The sequence below is a fragment of the Gekko japonicus genome, unplaced genomic scaffold (genome assembly GCF_001447785.1).
Source record: "Gekko japonicus isolate JY-2015 unplaced genomic scaffold, Gekko_japonicus_V1.1 scaffold1878, whole genome shotgun sequence".
Lineage (NCBI taxonomy): Eukaryota > Metazoa > Chordata > Lepidosauria > Squamata > Gekkonidae > Gekko > Gekko japonicus.
Window position 1 is genome coordinate 241,376 of NW_015168712.1, and position 22,919 is coordinate 264,294.

At 42.2% G+C, this 22,919-nt stretch overlaps 2 protein-coding genes across 2 annotated transcripts in view; both read left to right on the forward strand.

Moving 5' to 3' along the window:
* Positions 1–1,593: 1,593 nt before the first annotated feature.
* On the forward strand, positions 1,594–1,965 carry LOC107114116 (histone H2B.1-like). The gene has a single exon (XM_015415553.1). The coding sequence runs from the start codon at positions 1,594–1,596 to the stop codon at positions 1,963–1,965; it is 372 nt and encodes a 123-aa protein (XP_015271039.1).
* A 3,102-nt stretch (positions 1,966–5,067) lies between these two features.
* Positions 5,068–22,919, forward strand: part of CMC1 (C-x(9)-C motif containing 1) — a 58,930-nt gene continuing 41,078 nt past the window's right edge. The window contains exons 1-2 of the mRNA XM_015415555.1: positions 5,068–5,146; positions 13,774–13,866. Of these exons, the coding sequence (XP_015271041.1) occupies positions 5,122–5,146; positions 13,774–13,866 (118 nt within the window). The 5' untranslated portion in view covers positions 5,068–5,121. The remainder of the gene's footprint in view (positions 5,147–13,773; positions 13,867–22,919) is intronic.

The following is a 22,919-nucleotide window of genomic DNA, read 5'->3' on the forward strand; positions in this document are numbered from 1 at the left end:
TGAGCATAAATCATTCTCGCTGTCACTATCAGGTACCAGAGTAAAGTTTTTTTAGTCGTATTGACTTCTTCCATTTTGAGTCCCAAAAGCAGAATTTCCGGTGCTTTTTTAAAAGAACATTTCAGTATTTTTTGCATTTCATTGTGGACTTTTGTCCAAAAGTCTACAGCTTTCTCACAAGTCCACCACATGTGATAAAATGAGCCCTCATGCCTCTTACATTTCCAACATTTGTTTGACATATTTTGATTCATATTTGCAATCTTCTTAGGTGTCATGTACCACCTATACATCATCTTATAACAATTTTCTTTAACATTAGTACATGTCGAGATCTTAATAGAGTTTTTCCACAAATATTCCCAAGTTTCCATATCTACTTCCTTATTCATATTAATAGCCCATTTTAACATTTGTTCTTTAACAGTTTCATCTTCAGTATACCATTTTAACAACACCTTATACATTTTAGAAATATTTTTTCCTCGGTATTTTGTTTTTTTAACTACTTCACATTGTACCAGTTCTTGTAGTTCCACTTGTCATTAAGAATTGCTTTTGATACTATAGGACACTATATACTATAGCACAAATTAATATTTATTGTACTGGGTTTCTGGTCTCTATAATGACCACCAGAACTAATTCCTATGGGAGTCTAAAAAATCCCTTTATAATTTATTCACTTTTCTTGCAGCTGAAAGTCTCCTGGAAGTATAAATACAGAATAATACTGAACGGTTCACCTTTGTCCTTAATTGCTAAATCAGTATAAAGTATATGTGTTGGTAAATATGTTGGTTGAGAGCCAGTTTGGTGTAGTGGTTAAATCTGGGAGAACCGGGTTTGATTCCCCACTCCTCCACTTGCACCTGGCTGGATGACCTTGGGCAAGCCATAACTCTGGCACAGCTGTTCTTGAAAAAGAGCAGTTGTCTCAGCCCCACCTACCACACAGGGTGTCTGTTGTGAGGAGGGGAAGGGAAAGGAGTTTGTAAGCCACTCTGAGACACCTTTGGGTACTGAAGGGCGGGGCATAAATCCAATCTCTTCTTCTTCTTCTTCTTAAATGACTGTTTTCATCATGTTGGGATCATTTTGCATTCCAGTAATATTTTTCTTCATTCGCTTTTTTACTGGTTTGAGTCCAAGCCATTTTCCATGAAAACTAGAAATACATGTGGTATGAGATGGGGTTGACATACCACAGAACAACCAACCCCTTTACTGTAAGAAAATACATGGATTATGGATCAGCTAGTAGGTAATTATACATAACTTTTATACCTCTTTGGAGTAAATTTTCACCCCAAATGGATAGAAATTTTTAGTTTTGACATCACCATGACTGACCTAATCATTACACTAAGTTTCCTGGTGTCTGTCAAAACCTCTTTCATTTCAGTAGACATCATAGTCACGTATTGTGAGACACTTAGATCTGTCTTTGTTCTAGTCAGCCAATCACTGGCCACAGAAGTGGCTGCTCATTTAAATACCCATCCTTATATAAGAGTACAGCTTGACTAAGGCTACAGGCATTTGCAGGCAGGCAGGCAACCAAGCAGTTTGGCAATCTGGTTATAGGAAACAATGGCTGCTAATAAGAGATACCTTCGCAAGAAAAAGCGACTCAGGGTAAAGACCCGGAGAAGGCACACAGGGCGAAAGAGAACTATGAAGTCTATGAAAAACATCAAAAGGCAGAAGCGCTCTGTGAGAATTGGTGCCAAGATGGCAACAAGGCTGAGAACTGGCAGAATGCGAATGCGAATGACCAGAGATGCTTGGGGCATGCTGCACTCCTTTGTAGATGGCATCTACAAAAAAGTGTCTGGGGAAGCTGAGCGCCTCAGGAGAAAAGGTGGGCGCCCCTCCATAATCTCCTCAGATGTGCAAAGTGCCTTGAGACAAGTCATGCCAAGGAAATATACCAGGCGAGTTGCCTACAGCAAATCTCGTTAGAAAGACGTTCTTTCCCTTCTCTACGGCTGGTATAAGAAGAACATAAGAAGGGAAAAGAATATACCCCAGCCTGAAATAAACTTCAGTCTTCTGCCTGCCTAAATAACAAACATGGCCTTCAAATTGCCAAAGAATCCTGTAAGCAAACTTTTTTTAAAAAACAGAAGACCGACCAACCAACCTCATTATCAACTACGAGTTCTTCAGTCAACAAACTGGGAGAGACCACCAAATCCATCACTATGACAACGTTGTCATCATAATAAAACTCAACCTTCTATTGAGGCACTTGAGATATTTTCTGCTATGCACAGAAGTGAAATTCCAGAGACCTTCCATCTTTGTGAACTTGGGCCAGCAGAGAGAATACAGTCTGACCATACTTAGAAATGTGAGGTGTCTACTAAAGGGAACCTTTCCCTTACAATAAAACAGGATTAGCAGGATTGTTCCGTTGCATGTCTCTTCTTTATAATGGGAACTGTAAGGGTATACATGTTTGAAAACCATTTAAAAAGTATAGGATGGTCCCTGCCACACGGCAGGAAAAACGACGGCAGAAGTGCGGCTAATCTTAGCCGCACCAAACTAGAGACGCCGCGGCGGGATTCCATGGATCTCCTAAGCCGCAGCGCTGTTGCTCCCCGGCACAATCAGATGCCGGGGAGAAAGCGACGGTGGGAGGAGGGGGAGGCTGGCGAACTGCGCATGCCCACACATGCGCAGTTCGGCCAGGAGCCGGGGATGCGCCAGTGAAAGAACTCGCCGGCGATCCCACGGCTGCACTTGCCGCGGCCTTTCTGGATGAACCACCCAGGTAGGTGGTTCTTTTTTGGGGCGGGGTTTGGGGCGGGAGGGACGGATCGGTGATGGGCAGGCAACGCTTCCCAGATGTTGCCGTGGGGTCGCGCCCATTTGCCGCGCATCCGATCTGTCCCTCTCCCGGCCCAAATCCTTGCGTGTGACCGGGGCCGATGATGGAGACACCAACCACTCATGGACTCCTCTTTGAGATGAGGCGACCAGAAACATATACAGTATTCCAAATGCAGCCGTACCATAAATATATACAAAGGCATTACACTAAGGCTATTTTATTTTCAATCCCTTCCCTAATAATCCCTAGCATGGAATTTGCCTTTTTCACTGCTGGGACACATGTAACATTAACAATGACTGAGCCACCATGACTCCAAATCTTATTATTATTTACTATCAGTTCAAATATCCTCAACAAGCATCCTTCAAAAAAGTTGATAAACCAGTTTACATTTCTGAAGAGATGCCATCTGACCAGGTTCTGTTCCACTCACTGACCACATATGGTGCATGCAGAACTACACCTTTGAAGAGAGTTATAGTTCTTTTCCTTTATCTGGGAAGCAGAAAGTGTGGAGCATTCTGAAATAGATAATTAATCTCTATTGCTATCTATAGTTTCATAGTTAACACTGTCTTGGAAGAAGCGTAAAAACACATTCACACCTTAGAAAATGGGTGATTAATCAAATGACAATATGAATGGTAGACAAACACAAAAATGACTGCAAGCTGGAGCTATTTATGAACAGCCACAGTTTATGCATGAGGAAGTTATTTGTCATTTATAAACTGCACTTTTTAGTTATGTCAAGAAGCTCCTAAAACTTTTGTATTATTCTGGTTCCAGTCATTACTAAGTAGAAGAACACATATTTCCTTCTTTCTCAGGCTACCTTCACTCAAGCAGTTACTCCACTAGTACAACCCTAAGTACAGTCACACCCTTAGAAATACACTGAAATCAACAGACAGAAGGGTGTAACCCAGAGGTCATTTCGGGGGGGGGACGCGGGGGAACGCAGTTCCCCCGGGTGAGGTGCAGGGGGCGGGGCACATGACGAAGCCCCACCCCCTGCTTCCGGCCGCCCCGCTTCCAGTCCTCATTCAGCCAGGAGGAGGCAGGAGAAGAGGGAGGGTAAGTTGCTTCCTCCCCGCCTCTCCCCACCCCTGCCTGCCTGGGGCCAAGGAGGGCCTTGGCGGGGCTTCCTCGCACTCCCGCTGGCCTTGCAGGTCCACCGCCGCCGGGCCCCTGATGTCAGGGGGTGTGGCATATGCTAATGAGTTATGCTAATGAGTTCCCCTAGCTCTTTTTCTACGAAATGACCCCTGGTGTAACCTAGGGGTCCCCAAGCTTTTTGAGCCTGTGGGTACCTTTGGAATTGTGACACAATATAATAGGCACAGCCACGATGGCTGCCATAGCTTACTTTCAGTCACACCCTGAAGATTCTTGTGTTGCAGGAGTAGCTACTACTTTAGCTACACTTTGAGAAACCTACAGGCCAATCAACTCTCCCATTGCCAATAACTCCCACCTGGCCCACCCACTTTCTAAAAATACATGGTGGACAACATCGTGCTCACAGGCATTACTTTAGGGACCCCAGTATAACTCCAGTTTGGACTGCTCTAAACACTTCTTAATCCCCTGCAACTTGTGTAGTACTTATACTGAGAGAAGAAACAAGCACACATACTTCTCTTTAAGCAGGAGTAATAATAGAGTGTTAACTGGTGCACAGCATTGTTTATGTAAATACAGCCTATAATTTATCTCGGGAAAATAATGTACTTGGCACAGTAGGAAAAAACGGGTAATGTGCTTTAAACAAATCCTAAAGAATACCCGAGCCCGGTTTTGTGAACACACAGCTTTGAGTGCCTGGAATTCAAAGCAATGCAATTTACCAGGAAGCAGCAAGACCGAACCAGAAAATTAGTGACAGCAATAGCTTCTTAACCGAGATCGGCCCCTTTCAGTTAAAGGTGGCGTTAAGGTTATCTTTCGTCCCCAAACGGAAGATACCGCTGCACGAGACTTCCGATTACTACTATAGAAACAGCCTAGAATCTGTTATTACGATTCACTCTTTATTCTTCAGGCTTTACTACTACGCATGCGCCCACTAAGCTCTCTTCGCTTCCAACCTGCAGTCTCATCTCAGAGACTGTCGAGCTTTTTAACGCATGCGTTGTGGTTCTGTGACATCTGGAGCGCTCGCCTCATGACGCACGGGTCACGCGCTGAAGTTTTGGCAAGTTCGCGCGTGCGCAAAGCGATTCGAACCTGCTCAAGTTGCCACCGCATTAGCGGGGCTAGTAAGAAAGTTACAGATGGAGCCTGCCTCTAGCGTGGAAGGTAGGAGAGGTGGTCGTTACGCCTTCCGTTTACATGCATTAGTAAGGTGGATGCTGGGGTTTCTAGTGGCAGACGCTCAGCGCTGGATATTCTTCCTTTCCCACCTTTGGGATTACCACCTTCATTTCTGCCCTTGCTTCCTCTAGGCTGCTCCAGTCTCTTGTGAGCACAAGGATATGACCAATGAAGGGACTGTTAAAGCGGAGTTTGGGCTTGCTAACGGCTATCGACCTCCCTCTAGAAGTTTTCTGGGTTCAGTTTGAAACTATGGCTCTGCTTCGTAGCATAATTATGGGAGCCTAAATCATAAAATAAAGTGACAGGGATCCAGGTGAATAATGCGAGCCAGCCTGATCTAAAGGAGAGAGGCTGTGGATTGGTCCTTGGGTTCAGGATCTGTGTCCGACTATAATATGGTTGGTGGTTCCCCCCACCCAAATCACACACTTAACAATGTCCATAAGAATGCTGATGGTAAAGAGAGGAAGATTACTCCTGTCATGAATTCTGAAAGGTATAATGAAATTTCCTGAGGATGATGGTTAGTAATCAGTTGCCTTTATTCCCTTTGTTGCTTTTTCAGCTGTTCCAAATGAATAACTCTGATCTCTTCATTATCCCAGTTTGGATCCCCCTCCCCCCCCGTGTGCTGTTATTGTTAGAATTAGCTGGTGGAAAGAGAGCTTCGCAGGCTGGTAGGTCCCCATCAGGCAAAGTAGCAGAGTGTCTTCTTACTCAGAAAGGTACTTAGATACAGGAATTTTAGCTTTAAAGATCTGGTGGCTTTAACTTTGTCCGGTACCACAGATCCTTTTGTAGAGACTGTGGCAATGATATGGTATTTACTCTAAAGGAAAATGACCCTGAAGGTAGGATGACTCCCTTAAAAATGTTACACATAAAGCAAAATTTAGTACTGGGCATAACTGTTAATTTGTATGTGAATGTAAGATGACCTTTCCTTTTTTCAACTGGTATACTTGGAAAAAACCTAGTCTTGCATTTGAGTTTGGTATAGTGGTTAGGACTGTAATCTGGGAGAACCGGGTTTGATTCCCCAGTCCTCCACATGTAGCTGCGGGCATGACCTTGGGTCAGGCATAGTTCCCTCAGAGTTGTTCTGGAAAGAGCAGTTCTTGAAAGAGCTCTCTCAGCCCCACCTACCTCACAGGGTGTCTGTTGTGGGGAGGGGAAGGGAAGGGAGATTGTAGGCCACTCTGAGACTCCTTCGGGTAGTGGAAGGTGGGGTATAAATCCAATCTCTTCTTCTTCTCCTCTAAATACAATAACAAGTGTGTGTATAGTGTATCAGTATGTGGATACATTTTGTGAGGGTCTGTTATACATACCAAAGTCCCCCTCTCAGCAGTTGGTTATCCAATTGGATAGAGAAGATGTTGTTAACATAGGAGAAGTAGGGCTGACCGCATTGTAGGAGATGGTCATTAAATTTCTTCAGCAGAATTCATATTAGTATCCCAATTATTGTAACTTTCAATTTTTAAAAATTATTATGATTTTATAAGCTACCTCAGGCAGTTTCCTGAAGAGGTGGCATACATTTTTAAAAATAATAATAATGATCAGTCTATGGCTATTGGATGTAAGGTGCTTGAGCATGTAGGTATCTATGAAGCAGCAGGCATTTTGGGATAAAACAGATTATTGCAACCCATTTCAATTTAGTATTTTGCTTCATTTAGAGACTGAAACTGCCTTACACCTGATGGGCAAATGTTGCCAGGGCAGAGTGCCAAAGCTTTTGAAACAGTCAACCATGATATCCTTTTGGACTGGTTGGTTGGAATGGGGGGCTGTGGGGATCCAGAGAATCACTATCCACCTTGTATTCTACCCCACCTCTGTGGACATGGCAAAACACCTCTGATGCTGAGAGGGAAGAAGGTTGACTCCATCTTGTTCCTCTGTTTTCCAAGCCTCTCCTCTGTGGCCTGGAGACAACCTGGAGCCTCCTCCCTGGCCTGCTTTTTGCCCCCTTATATATGGGCCATGTTTAATCATGTCCAAGCCCAGCAGCCCCATCCCTGTGGCCTAGCTGGTCTAAGCAAGCCACAGCAGTCAGCAGTAGCCCATTTAAGTGGCCACTTGGTGAAGTGTTGGTGCCATACTTCATCCAGTCAGTTGGTGGTGTCCTGCAGGGAGGCTAGGTTGCTCATGATGCTATATTAGGGTCTATGGAAGAACCTTTGTGGCTGCTGTTATCTGTGATGGATTTGAAAAAGATTTTACTGTCATCTTGTTGCCAGAAGTCTTCAGCCATACGGCAAATGAAAGATGATAGCAGTAATTGAATTGGTAGCCTTGATGCTATTTGCTTAAACACAGATTTCCAGGTTACAGTGACAAAAGATTTACCTTCTTGTATATACTTTTTTGAAAAACAAATTTACTATCATGTGCTGTGCTCAGTTTTAAAGGAAATTTCTTAAGATAACTTTTTTGGAATCAACATTTTTAGTTGGTGTGTGCAAGCTTTTGAACTGTCCAAAAGCTCCTTTTCTGTGTAATGTGATGAAGAATTTTGTGCAACTCATTAGCTTGGTTTAATAAAAGGTATTCCCAATACCTTGTTTGGTTCTGGACAGAAGAGAGAACCAGATAACAAATCTCTAAAATGAATTTTATCCATTAGGTCAGGGCTCTTTTTTGGAATGGTACCATTTGTTTGAAATTCTCAAGCGTTTGTGACATGGTGAAGATAATCTTTAACATATATAAAATCACAGTATAAATCTGTCTAACACGTCCTTCCATTTCTACAAAAGTTAATGGCTACACTTCTGTGTACACGTTTGCCTCTTATCGTATTGCTCAACTTGAATCGGTCCATTAAGAGACAGATAAAGCAGACCTTGAATTCATGAGCACTAACCCTTAGTTATGCTTAACTCTAACCAAGGTTTCAAGCTGGTTAAAATTGGTATGTGTAGTAAGATTTTAACCATGGAATTAAGATGGGCAAGAGATGAGGGAGAGTGTACAATCCCATTGCCTGCTTCTAACCCAGGGGTGGCCAAACTGTGGCTCGGGAGCCGCATTCGGCTCTTTCACACATATTGTGCGGCTCCCGGCGGGGCGGCCGGGGAAGCTAAATATCATTAGCAAACAGATTATCATTGGAGAAATAAATATCATTATCAATATCTGCTTTTACCCCTTTTGTTATTATCATTGGCAGTCTCGTTTAATGTTAATAAAAAGCAAATTTGCATATTTCCCAGTAAAAACGTGTAATATTTGTTCATGTCTTGTGGCTCTCAGACATCTGGCATTTATTCTATGTGGCTCTTACATTAAGCAAGTTTGGCCACCCCTGTTCTAACCCAAGTGTGACCTTCTAGCTGCTGCCCCCTAGAGGTTCCTGTGCTGACTGCGTTGCTCCCTATTCTTCTCATCCAGTTTCTAGAAACATGTTTTATGTTCGTCACTTAACTCACTTGTTTGTCTGAAATGCCCCCCTCAGCTGCAATAGTGTTATACAGAGGGGTGCAAGCATTCTATCATGTTTTCACCTTCACTATCAAAACACTTTTTTTATTTTTGAGGAGCCGTACATGCCAGGTTCTGTCAAGGCACATTCTCACCTGTGGTTGGTGATGTGCTAATAAGTGTATGACTGGTCTGTGGTTGTCAAAGATCCGACTCCTGGGACTGTTCTTCCTAGCAGCAGTACATGTTGAAATGCAGCTTGGCTTTGGCAATGTTAAACTCCTTAAGTGACTGCCGTTGCCACTTTGTCTTTGCTGTCATGTGAATCTGTTTGAAGTCACACTGAATGTGGCGGTGCTTATGTGCATCTTTCAGAGAGAAATCCAGGTTTAAGAAGTTCAGGGATGGGTATGTAGTGTCGTTTACTAGCCCAATTCTCAGTAATTTGTAAATCTTTGTTAAGTCACAACTGTAGCCCTTATAGATTCACGCTGTCATCCTATCTACACTTACCTAGAAATAAGCTCTATTGAACTTAGTGGGCTTCTTTTGGGTGAACATGCTTGAGATTAGGGTGTCTGTCTTCTCTTCCCAGTTTTACTTAAGGGATCTGTTAGCCTTGAAGATACCCCTTTGGACACCATCATACACATTAGTATACTGTGTCTCATTCCCTGCCCTCTTCCCGTACTTCTTGAATGTTCTGTAGTTTCAAGAAATTTGATAACTCAGTCATGATCAAACTGTGTGCCAGCATGTTAGCATGGATAAAGAGATCTTTTCTGCCATAGCAGTGTAGTGGTTAGAGTGTTGGAATAGGATCTGGGAGACCCGGTTTCAAGTCTGCACTCTACCATGGAACTTGCTGGGTGATACTGGGCCAGTCATCCACAGGGTTTTGAAGGTGAAATAAGGAAGGAAGGAAGAACCATGTAGAATACTCATAGCTCCTTGGAAGAAGGGTGGAATAAAACTATACTAGATAAAAAGCAATTAGTGCATTATAAGAAATAAACCATTGGAATAATCAAAGGCTCCTTTCGGGTTTGGGAATGTATCCTGTCAATCAGCAGCCTATGCAGAGTTATGGAGTGACCTTATCACCCCAGTGCAGATATGAACCAGAGATTTCTCTGAATTATTGGTCCTGTCTTTCTTCATGGATCAATGCTAGGTGCATCTAAATCTGCCCCTTTATAAAAATCAGTCGTTGTCATACATCAGTAGTCATTGTAAATTGGAGTCATCATAGTGGTACATAGTGGTACTTGCTGGGCAAAGTTGGAAATGCACTTTTATCCTTAAGCTCCAACACCAACTTTAGGAATCAGCACCATGTTCTTAATTACAAACTCATCACAGGCCTGAATAAATGCTATGTGTGTTTAGGTTCTTGGGCTACAAAGACTTTTAACAGCTGTGGTTGAAGACAGCATGTCTCTTATTCCTTACCCCCATTTATTTTCAGTTTGCATATTGCTTTTCTACTATAAATGGCTCAGAGCATCTTTCAGTGGAGTGGCATAAAAAAGTAAAAAATAAATCAGTCTCTACACCATGATTCAGGGCATGGAAACAGCAACTTCACTGTGCGTTAAGGAAGCAATAGTGATACCATTTCTAATACTCTTGTGGATACTTTTTCCTTTTGTTTCTGCCGCCTAATACTGATCACTGTTGGGGATATAGCAGATAAATGCCAACTAAACTTGCACAGGTGAATGGCTATGACAGCAGTCCTAAAAACTCTAGGAAGTGAGTGCTGTTGAGCTTAGTGGGACTTACAGCTAATAAAAATGCTTAGAATTGCACTCTGTGATATTTGGATCTTAACAACCTGTAAGGATTGTGGGTTCAGGTCCTACACTGGACAAGCATTTCCATTTCACCCTGTGGTTAATTATTAACCTAAACCAAAGTACTAAGAAGTTTCTAGCAGCAGTACATTCTTTTCAGTGTACGGTAAAGTACTGTGGAATGTGGAGGTAATTCAGCTTGGTCTGCATGTATGATACAGGACTGATAGGAATCTTTTTTTAAAAAAAGTCAAGAAATGTCTCTGTATTTCAGAGTTTTCCTATGTTTTCTTTTATGAACTGGCCATAGTTTCCCAAGGGACTGTGTCACCTGCCATCTCTCAGTAGCCAAGTTAGTCATTCTGCAGTGGCTATTGATAACCTTGGTCAAATGAAACTGTTCAAGGTGGGGAGCATTGTATCAGGGTGTTAAAAATTGAAGGACTCACACGAGACACGATCTCTTTGGGGTAGAAAATCTGTCTGCCGCTTAAAAGCAGCGAGTTTATTTATACACATTCTGCCCCCCTCACCGTGAGGTGAGGCTGTGGCTTTGCATGTACAGAAACAGGGAAAAATAAAAATTTAGGCAGAATGCTTGCACAGTATCTTAAGACTTGGTTGCAGTTTTAGGATGTGCAAAGGTCAGGACTCACAGGGTGTGTTCAGACGCGGCATTTACAACGGAATCTGTGCCGGTTGCAATCGTTGTACTTACCGGCGTTCAGACGGCGAACATCTGTCTTCCCTCCCTAACCGTTGTAAAGCCCTTTAAACCGTTGCACTCTGCCACTAGGTCCCCAAGTGGTGGTATCCTGAGTGCAACGGTTGCATTCGCTTAACCCCGCCGTCTGATCGCTCTCCACCGGTGCCTAGCCACTTCCGTTCGGAAGCCTGAGACTTCCGATTTCCCCCCGTCATTTTTTTTTAAACTAAGCGATATGCGCTTGGGCGAAGCTTCGCCCTGAGCGTTTGTTTAAAAAAAAAAACACCCTTAGTGTAGCATATCGGAGGAGTCCGGGACTTAAGGGAGGCCAGTTTGGTCTTTAAACTTTAAAGGTAAGTCCTTACCTTTAAAGTTTAAATGTAATATGGAGTGTTTTGAGCATGTGCAAAGATAGCCATTCTGTGGATGGCTGCCTATGCGCATGCTCAAACTGAGTTTTTTTTAAAAAAAGCCGACGCCCACAGCGTGTGAGCAGGCATACAGCGATGGGATCCGCAAAATGGAGGTGAGTGTGATCACGTTTCAGCCGGCATAAACTGCACCGGTTCCAACCGGTACACTTTATGCCGGCAGAAACGCCCGGTCTGAACGCACCCTTAGTGTACCAAAGTCACTCATCAACCCTATGTTTACAGAGTCTGGATGTGGCTCAGAACCAAGATTGGTGTGCCATATCGCTGATACTTACCCACAAAAAATATTGTTCTTCCTCTGGCTATTTTATGCTTTGTTCATATGGTTTTGCATTGCTCAACAGGTATTTGTTCTATCTGTGTTTTGTATTGTATGTTTCTATTTTGCCAAATAGAACTGAATTGCTGCAAAACCTGATTCCTGACTTACAAGACTATAAGCATTGTGATTTTTTTAGCAGACATGCTTGTCAGTATTCTCATAATCCAGTACTGCTATATTGCAAGAACACATGAGCCCCAAAGCAAAATGTAAGGTAACAGATTCAGCCAGTGAAAAAGGTGAAAATTGACTTCAAGGTGATGATAGAATAGTGAGAAGTTAAAGCTTTGAAGTCCCCCCCCCCCAGTGTTGTCGTCCCTGTGCTCTCTCTTCATTTGAATTGATATGAATGCAAGGTAGGAAAATCTCAAAACTTGAAACTTTTGCAAACTATGGAAAGAGACAATTTGCTGAACTGATTTTCGGAAACAACTGGCACTTAACACAGTGCCATGAAGCAAAGTAAACAACTTATGGCCTGATTCTATGCATGTTTAACTGAGAAGAGAGTAAAGTCCACCAGAAATTCAGTGCGACTGAAATTGCATGTGCATTGTAAAAATACAATTTGTAAATAAATTTTCTTGCATGGCCTATTTCAGAAACTTGATTCAACCACATTTAAAACTGCCCTTCTCTTTTGTCACATGTGCCAACAGAATGAGAAAGCTTGAAAATCTCTTTAAGTGGTACAAGTGAGTTCTCTCTTATTCCAATAACTGGGATCAGATTGCAGCCCTAACTGCATAAAAGTTAGTTCAAAGAATGAGGATTACAAGTTTCTAATGAGATACTTGTGTGTTGCCATCTCTGCCTCCCACTGATGACCAGTTCTATTATAACATTAGTTGTGGAGCCGTCTTCATCCAGAAGAACAATTTACATCCAGAATCACAAATGTGACACTATAACAGTGACACTGGTTAGTACTCATGCTTTTGTGCTAATTGGTATGTGCATCTGAGCTTTTGCCCACTGGTAGTAGAAGTATGTGGGGATTACATGAGAGGAGAAGCGGGGCAGGGGCCTGTTCTTATGGGTCCTGTGCAAGTTGTCTTCAGCATTGGGAAGGGGACCCTTGCAGGTGTCCCCTGAATAAGGGGACACTTGCAAGAAAGTTTAATCAGATTCCTAGTGTTTTGTAACCCATTAGATGGGAGGAGGAGGAGAGGGACAGCTATTTTGGGCAGCTTGTGAGGCCAGTGGGAACTCTACAAATACTGTCCGTGAGGATGGAGGGGCGGTCAGCAGGGCTGTTCTCATTTCAGGAACTGTGGCATAGAGCAGTCACATACAGGAAGGGTAGAAGTTATCCATATTCATGTGTGTGCCCCCCCCCCCCCGGGAATGGTGCTTAGATTCAGAACAAAAAAAAAGCCCAATAGGTAGATTAAGCATTTGTTTCACAGTGCTTAGTACCCATGGTTCTCCTCTCCTCCATTTTACCCTCAAAATAACCCTGGGGTAGGTTAGGCTGAGGGTGACTGACCCAAACTCACCCCATGAATTTTCAAGACAAGCGGGGATGGGAACCTGGGTCTCCCTAGGTGTAGTCCAACACTCGAACCATCACACCACACTGACTCTCTTTTACACTGAGTTGGATCCAAGAGTTCCTTGCTGCTTAGCGAGTAGTCTCTGATGAAAGAAAAGAGTCCCTTGTTCCGACCCATTATTTAAAAATTTAAATAAAAGTAGTGTCAGCTTTGATACTACCTCAGTGTATCTAGCTGCCTGTGGGAAATATAAATTGTTGGTTGGAAATCAAGATAAACTGAACAGCTGTTTATAAGGTATCAGAGTGACAAGTGGACCCTGAAGTTAGTTGCAATTGTGCTTAAGAACAGTAGGCTTCATACAACAGCCTTCTTAACCTTTCTGTCCATTCGTGACTTGAAGATATTGTTTTTCTCTTGCAGGGGAACCCCATCTCAGACATGTTGAGAAGGACATTTTGATTCCCAAAATCATGAGAGAGAAGGCCAGAGAGCTGTGTTCAGAAAAAGTGGATGGTGAGAGTGAAATTTATCAAAATAACCATTCTAATTGTTTGTGTCCTGCTAAACGGTGTACTGTGGTTCCTTCAGGGGGGCTAGTTGGTTTTTTATAAATCCCTAAAGTGGCCTACTGGCCTAGCAGTTACATAGTGATACTTGAAGTCCCTACCGAATGCAGTGAACCAGCAAGAATTACTAACCCAGTCCTGTGTTTTAAACACGAAATAATCAGCTGCATTAGGAAAAAACAACAATAACTAAGAGGCAAATCTTTCTTGATCATAGCTTGTTAAATAGGGCCCAGAAGATTTTTTCCTGTCTCCCCCATCCCGTCTCCCCTGTTGCACCCTAGTTGGAGGTATAAAGGCCTAGAAAGCCATTTCCACCCAGAAGGTATTGTTTCAATTTTTCCTGCAAAAAACCTCTTCCCAATAAATATTTTATCTTTTAGAACCAGTGAAATGCTTCTTAAAGCAATGTTTTTCACACTGAAAATATATCACATGCAAAGTCCTCAAAACATGTGCATCATTTTTAATTTGTTTTTTACCTTCCATGCTAGTAAGATAAAAGACAAAATCTGAAACTAAAAAAATAAGCTTGGGACTACTTCATATGTTATCCTGCAGTAAACTCACATTTGCCACTGGGTACTCTGGCTGTGGCTTCCTGTCAAATCTAGGATTTCTGACCTATGTGTTTTTGTTTAAAACATATATTATGTCCCACCTCAAGGTGGGTAACAAGACTCAAGGTCGGTAACAATATAGCAACAAGTTGCAAGAACACAAAAAGATAAGTTTGCTTTTTATCTTCCTAACATGAAAGGTAAAAGACTAATTATAAATTATGGACATGTTTTCAAACACCAATTTGTTATATCCAAACATGCTTCTTAGGTGTATGCCTAAAAATAACAGTGTGCAATGTAACCTTGAAAATACCATGGTATGTTGCATTTCTTTGCTATACGTGGTGGGGATGGAATACCAGGGTGTGTGATTCTTCATTTGCATGCTTAAACAATCCTCCAGTGAGAAGAGAGAGGAATTTCCAGTGGCATGTGGGAGCTTAGCTCTGCTTGCATAACGCATCTGTAATCTCCAGTAGGCAAGGAGTTGTCTATTTTTGCCTATTAAGCACTAGAAGGCACCAGGTAGACCAATAACACTGTATGTGTTGTAATTATCAGTAAATATCAAGGTACTGAGGTTCTTTGGAATTAAGTCTTCCTCTTAATTGTTAGGTAAATTTTGTTTATGTGTGTTCTGAACCCTTAGCATAGGTTAAGGCATAAGCCAAAATAAGTGAAGGTTAAATTTGACTTATAATGGTGCATGATAATTGAGGGAACAAAAACGTTGAATCAAATGGCATAAGACTCTCACCTCTGTGCATTCAGCTAAACTGCCAATGTGAGGAGCAACTCCCCATATGTTTTGGAATTACAGGGGAAAGAGGTGTGATGTTGTGAAAATTGTAAAATAACCTAAGTCTTGTGAGCAAGAAAGAGAGAGGCTGAAAGCATTCACTCGGGAAGTAGGTCAGATAGCTGGGGTTACTTCCTGTACTTCCATGTGCTATAGCTGTTGCATTGGGTATGTAGATCAGCATGAAAAGACAACCTGGGTGATTTGAGATTCTGTCATTGTCTAAAATATAATTTGTAAGTGTCTAAGACCTAAGGAGCTTAGAAGGGTGCTTGACTGCAGAATTAGCTGCTAAAGAATACAAAGAGCTCAGATCATTATAATGTCTTAATATATGATCTATGGGGAAAAAAGTTTTAAAAAACACCTTGGTAATGATTTCCTTGCTTAATTTTTGCAGAAGAAAGGCTGGCAACGCACCTTAGATAAATGTATTCTGTGCACTGAAAAGCAAAAGAGCGATTGCATATCCATTGAAATCAAGGGCATGTTATAATTATTTAAAGCAGTAATTGGATTTACTGATATCATAGAGAACATACAGAAAGCTCCAGATGAATCCCATTTATACTTAGTGCAATCATCCAAAGCCATTAAAATATATGGGGCTTTTGCTATTTACTTAATAGGGTATTCATTGTTGGATACCAATAGGTGATACTTCTAACCAAGCATTGTGGGTCTAGCCAGATACGTACTCTTCTGCAACTCCTGGCATTTTTTAAAATCAGGCCATGTGGGAGTCTGGTTTGGGCTGGGATCACAATGTGAGGAGTGGGTTTAAGCCTTCCCCCAGTACCATTTTCCCAACCCGAAGTGGTCACAGGCAATGTTCCCTCTAAGCTGTGGAGTCTTGTGAGCAAAAATTCTACTTTGTGAGCTGCTGGCATTAAAGTTGTGAGCGAGCCATTTGGCTACTGCATATATTAGTTTGCTGTGGAGCCCTCCTTCCTGAGCTAAGACAAAACTCTGTGAGCTGGAGGCTAAAAAACTGTGAGCTAGCTCACACTAACTCAGCTTAGAGGGAACACTGGTCACAGGGAGCCATTATTTGCCCCATTGGGGAAATTTATGGCTTGAACCCCCTTCCCCTTGTGTCTCAGTCCCAACCTGAATTGGACTCCCATGTGGCTGATAATTAAGTTTTAAGAACATCGGGAGCTGCAGAAACATACATGTCTGGGTATATTGTTATGTAATATAGCAGTGTTATGGGGCATTCTTGGCATTGTTACTAACTGGTGACAGTTCTCTGTACACAATTCATTTTAGCCAGATTTTGTCTCCCTTCCCCTTTCTCTCTGTATTTTGTATTCCCCCCCCCCCCCCCCCCCCCCTTTCTTTTTGTTTTTTCCCTCTTTCTGTTTGGGGGGGGGGAACTAGAGGTGAGCCTAAGTTAGGTGAATTGTTTGGGACAGGATTGTTGGGAGAATGTTGTTTAAATAAGCAGCTTGCTTTAAACCCTTTTGAAAATGCAAATAAAATGTAAGATTTATTTATTTAATTTAAAACATTTCTACCCTGCCTTAACTGCTTGGACCCAGGGTGGCATACAGTGTAGCCACCAAGTTGTAAAGGCATAAATTAACAAAATTAAAACAGGTTAAAATACATAGATTACCAAATGAAAAGTATTCAAACGTAACACACAGGACTTAACACATGCATCCAGACTTAACACACACAGTAGGGGTCATGGCGCAGTGGTAGAGCATCTGCTTGGCATGCAGATGGTCCAAGCTTCATCCCCTGGCATCTCCAGTTAAAGGGATCAAGTTGTTACTGGGTGTGAAAGATCTCCACCTGAGACCCTGGACAGCCACTGCCAGTCTGAGTAGACAATACTGACCTTGACAGACGATCGTCTTGATTCAGTATAAGGTGGCTTCATGTGTTCATGTGATCAGCAGACTCACAGCTAGAGCTGCTGTAGAAATTCACCTTCGACCAAAGGCTGTCTGGAAGAGAACTGCCTTACATATTTCCTAAATCTATCAAGGAAAGAAACCATTGCCACCTGCTCTGACAGTCTATTCCAAAGGAGTGGACCCACCACAGAAAAGGCCTGGGATATCACTGTGGCAACGTAAGACCTCTTTTATTCCATCTACGAAGAAAAATAGGAAGAGTTCCAGATCAGCAAAATTGTTATGGGATCTGAAAAGCTGTGCATATAAACAAAAGTTAAAAGAAGGGGTCTGGTTTGAAACATAAGAAATATTGACAGGATTCAGCAAAGGGAACAAATGTGCAATTAAATAAATGGACTGAAATGAACAGAATACAAAATGTTCAATCTGTGTAACATTGCCATCAGATGTAGCACCAACCAACAGGGTGTTCTTCCATATGAGTAATTTGGCACAGAGCCACAGTTTTGGCTGTCTACAGTGATGTGTTGGTGATCTCCATTTCAATCACTGCTACTCATGACAACACAAGCATAAGAAACAGAACTACTATCTTGCTGAATATGAGCAACTTCAGTGGCTGTGGCTCCAAACTCTACAACACAAAATGTCAGTTGTACTGAGGTATTTCCTACTTAGGTACTACAATCAACAGAAACTCTGAAAATGCCCTAATACAGCTGTGTTCACAAAGGTCTAGATCCAATCATGAAAGAATTGGAGGTTGCTATAAAATCTGGTAACTAAGGTATAATTGAAATATCCAAGATCAGCACAGACACATCCTAGCTGTTCTCTTCTAGGAATACCTTAATCTGGATGGAGCACTGACTAGCAATATGGCTAATCTTAAATTCTCCAGCTCCCATTTACAGACATGGGCATCATATTACAAATTGTATTCAGATCTCTGAGATACCTCATTCTCAGTTTCATATGACAAGTCTACTCTGCTGTGTATGTGTGTTTCTCATTCACGCAAACATGGAGTTTTGTCCCCATGTAGAAAAAATTGCATTCTTATTCCCAACTGCACTGAAATTTGTTAAGAAAGCTATGGAATATTGAACACAGCTGTTCATATAATTGTGATACATTGTAAATTCTGCAGTGTTCAAGTTTACACTTCCACATATGTGTTGTGATCATGTGACCTAGGTGTGAATAAAACAAAAACAAGGAGAATTCCCTTTCCATATATTTTTATTAATCTGATTGCTCTGTTGCAGAGTTTTCATTTATCTGAACTTTGGGTCAAGCTCAGTATTGAGTTATAAACTACACATATGGTATTAATGCTGCTTATAGGGTTTGTCTTAAATCTAGATTCTTTATTCAAGTATGTGCAAATTTGAATGTTCTGATTGTAGAAAATGGCTGTTTCAGTAGAGATGCATTCAGATTCTTTTGGGAATGCAGATTTCCCTTATTTGTACTTCCCACATGTAGAAGATTTGCCTTGTCTGTATTTTATGTTGAGTAGATTTCAAGAACCACCATGTCCCATGTGTTATGGTTATTTAAGCCATGATTACCAGGTTGCAGTGGTGGGAAGAAGGGCTTTTTTATCAGTTCCACTTGGTGAAAAGGCGGTGGTGTTCTCTTTCCAATGCAGACCTAGCAACCATATTTATTTATTTATATCCTGCCCATCCCGCGGGCAGGCTCAGGCAGTTAACATCATGATAATAAATACAATTTCAGTTTAAAACACGATGAAACATTATAACAAAACAATGGGTACAGCTTGAAACAGCGTCAGTTGGCTATAAAGTTCTGGCCCGATGGTACAGTGAGTTAAAGGCCAATTGTCGGTGGTCAGTAAATAGACGAGTGACAGCAACCTCAGAGAGGCCATATATGGGCACCCATCGCCTCAACCAAAGGCCTGGCGGAACAGCTCTGTCTTGCAGGCCCTGCGGGACTGAAGAAGATCCTGCAGGGCCCTGGTCTTTCCTGTCTTTGAAGGTAGATGGCTATAATATACTTTATGTAGAGCTTTCCTTGATAACTGCAACCCAACAGGTATGTGGAGCATAAGATTTCTCAGGGCTGTATTTTTTGCCAGAAAAAAGACTGAAAACAATGAATAGATGCTATTGCTAATACAGTGTTAAACAAGCTTGCCCATTTCACAGTTGTAATTAATATTTTTCAAATCCCTAGAAAATCTGTGAGAGCAACACGAACGCTTTATTGATTTGTAAATGGTTTTGAAGTGGAATAAAACCAACATTTTTCTATGGAAATAGATGAGTGGACAACCGTGTCCAGGGAATATCAAGCTAAATCACATCACACTGATCTAGGGTACTGGGAAATGTTCCCATTCAGCCCACTTTCTGAAGAGAATTGATACTCTGCAACACATTACACAGCCACTCCAGTATGTGCAATGCTTGCTTTCATCTTCCAAACTCAACTCATGTTTGGTGGTGACCTATAAATCCTTGGACTCAGTCTGGTCTCAGCATAAATAAGAGACTGCCTCATCTTTCAGGATGAACTGTGAACATCAAGTCTGCCACCTACATGCCATATTAGATCTCCAGGTTTGTACGGGTACAGATTTCTAGTGAGTACTCCAGTCACATAATTTGCATTGCTGTCAGATGGCCATCTAGCCTCTGTTTGAAAATCTCCAAAGAAGGAGAGCCCACCACTTCCTGAGGAAGCCTGTTCCACTGAGAAACCACTCTGTCAGGAAGTTCTTCCTAATATTTAGCCGAAAACTCTTCTGATTTAATTTCAACCAGTTGGTTCTGGTCCAACCTTCTGGGGCAACAGAAAAAACTCTGTACCATCCTCTGTATGACAGCCCTTCAAGTACTTGAAGATGGTTATCATATCACCTCTCAGTCATTCCAGGCTAAACATACCCAGCTCCTTCAACCTTGGTATGTACATACTCAGCTCCTTCAACCTTGGTATGTGCAAGGCTTTTAAAGAGTGATGGAAACCCTTTTTTATGATGTCTGTTGTTCTCAAAATAGGAATGAAAGCTTGTTAAGGTGTAATCCACTTAAGTGATCTTAAACTGATCCGTTTAAGTGAGATTCATTACATAATCTGAGGGAAAAATAATTTGTGAAAACTTTAGGATGTATTGACTGAATCACAGTGATCTAGATGTGTAGTCTTCAGGTTAGAATAGCCTTTGCAGTATTTTCTTTTTCGAGCTCATGAGATTGGATCCTTTGAATTCCTTCCACTAATTTGCTTTTTACAACAGTGTTCCACCAAGTCTTCAACAGAAAAGATTTTTTTCCCTCCAAGAAAGAAAGCATTTTCACCATTCAAAGGAAGCCTTCCTCCATTAAGTTGTTCCATTAGAGGAAGTCTCGCTGTTGAAGGAAGACTTAGTACAAGAATGTCATAGGATCCAGCTTGACAGAAGGGAGTCATAGAGTCCAACCCATGTATTATTTATCTATCCAAATCACTTGGTGGTGCTGTAGGGTTCTTGAGTCACTCTATGACTGTGTGTGTTATATGCTGCCAAATTGGTTTGACTTATGAGGACTCCACGAATTAATGACCACCCAAACATCTTATCCCTAATCAGGTCTTGCAAACTAAGGGCTGTGTTTTCATTTATTGAGTCAATCTATCTCATGTTGGGTCTTCGTCTTTTCCTACTGCCTTCAACCCTTTCTAGCATTGTCTCTTCCCAGTGAATCTTGTCATGATGTGACAAAAGTACAATAGCCTCAGTTTAGTCATTTAGCTTCTAGGAAGAATTCAGGCTTGATTTGATCTAGCAGCCACTTATGTATTTTTGATGCTCAATAGTATATGTAAAACTCTCCTCCAATACCAGATTTCACATGGATCAGTTTTCTTCCTGTTCCTTTCTTCATTGTCCAACTTTCAAGTCCATGCATAGTAATGAGGAATACCATAGTATGAATTATTTTGATCTTTGTTACCAATGACATACCTTTACACTTAAGGACCTTTTCTAGCTTCTTCATGGCTACCTTTCTGCATCTCAGTCTTCTACTGCCTGACTGCTGTGGTTCAGTGGTTAAGAGGGAACAAGTTGAAATTGAATCCTGACAAGACAGAGATACTGTTGGTTGGGAAGGTTGATGTTTTAAAGGACATTGTGTCTCCCATTGTTGATGAGGCTTAGTCAGGGGTAATTTCCTGCAGGAGCACACAGGAGCGGAGCTCCAGCAGTAAAGAACCCAGGGGGCGGGCACATGCAACAAGCCCCAACCCCTGCTCCCAGCAGCCCTCAGTCGGAGCAAGAAGCAGCCAGGTAAGCTGCAGAGCCCCCCTGCCCTCCGGTCCAAAACAGTCCAGTGGCACCTTTAAGACCAAGTTTTATTCAGGTACAAGCTCTCCCTCTTCTGTGAGGACAGATCTGCACGTCTCCCCCCCCCCAATAGCTAGCAATCCAAAACAGTCCAGTGGAGCCTGAGCAGTGGGTGTTGCCTTCTGACACACTTCTGGTGATGTCAGGGGTTGTGGCATATGCAAATAAATTATGCTAACGAGTTATGGTAATGAGCTCCTGCACCTCTTTTTCTACGAAATGACCCCTGGGCTTAGCTGATCCTTGCTGATTCAGGTAAGAGTCTAGGGCCTCCTGAACATGGCATTATTGCTGGAGAACCAATTTAATGCAGCCTACCCCCCACAAAACTCTCTTCGATTTTTGTTGATCTTGAAAGATGGCTCTGTGTCTTGACTTCCTTTTATAAAAGGAATAGGATTGTAATCTATTGCACAGATTGTTGTATTATCTTTGTCTTCTACTTTCATAATCCATTTTGTGCATAGTTTATGGTATGTCATATTAATTTTCTTTGTCTGGATTGTCTTCTAATTTTGTAAGCCTAGTCCTGTTGTATTGTTCATTGAATGTCCTATGCGAGGGATCCTGAACCTTTCTGAGCCTGCCAGCACCCTTGGAATTTTGAGAGGGAGTGGTGAGCTCCGCCCCAAATTGGCTGTAGCAGGAGATGGAGCCAAACCCAAAATGGCTTCCACAGGAGGTGGAGCTAAACACAATATCTGCCTCCCTTGCTTGGAAAAGAATCACAGATGGGGAACAAAAAGAAATGAAGGAATACCCAGGGGGAAGAAGGAAGAAAGAAAAAAGGATGAAAACCTGAAGGAGGAATAGAACCACAAGCTGGGGTGCTTAGTGCTCCTCCTGATCCTCTGGTGCAGGGGTGTCAAACATATGGCCCATGGGCCAAATCCGGCCCTTGTGGGGCTTCTATGTGGCCCACAATCAACTGGATGTCTGCTGCTTTCTCCTTCCCGTTTCTCTCATCACAATTCCTTTCCCCCAGTCTCTCCTATTTTCTGTTTGGCAGAACAGAGAAAGAAAGCCTTCCTTTGATTGGCTGAGGGCTCCTCCCCCTCCTCCTCTGGGGAGGGAGTGGGAGGGAAAGATCCAGAGAAACATAAAATGGAGTCCAGTAATACTTTTAAGAAGACCAACAACATTTATTCCAGCTATAAGCTTTTGTTTGCCTGCACACTTCTTCGTGGGGGGGGGGGGATAGAGAGAATGAGAGAGAGTGAGAGAGAGAGACCTGTATTTAAGACCAAAAACATTTTATTCCAGCTATAAGCTTTTGTTTGCCTGCACACTTCTTCGGGGAGGGGGGTGCAGGGGGGGAAAGCGAGAGAGAGAGAGAGAGAGAGAGCGAGGATCCCCCTTTCCATTTCTAACAGATGAGGGGGGAGAAACCTAACAGCACAGCTTGCA

Excerpts from the sequence above, each read along its gene's own strand:
- LOC107114116 (XM_015415553.1), top strand. The coding sequence starts at position 1,594 with ATGGCTGCTAATAAGAGATACCTTCGCAAGAAAAAGCGACTCAGGGTA.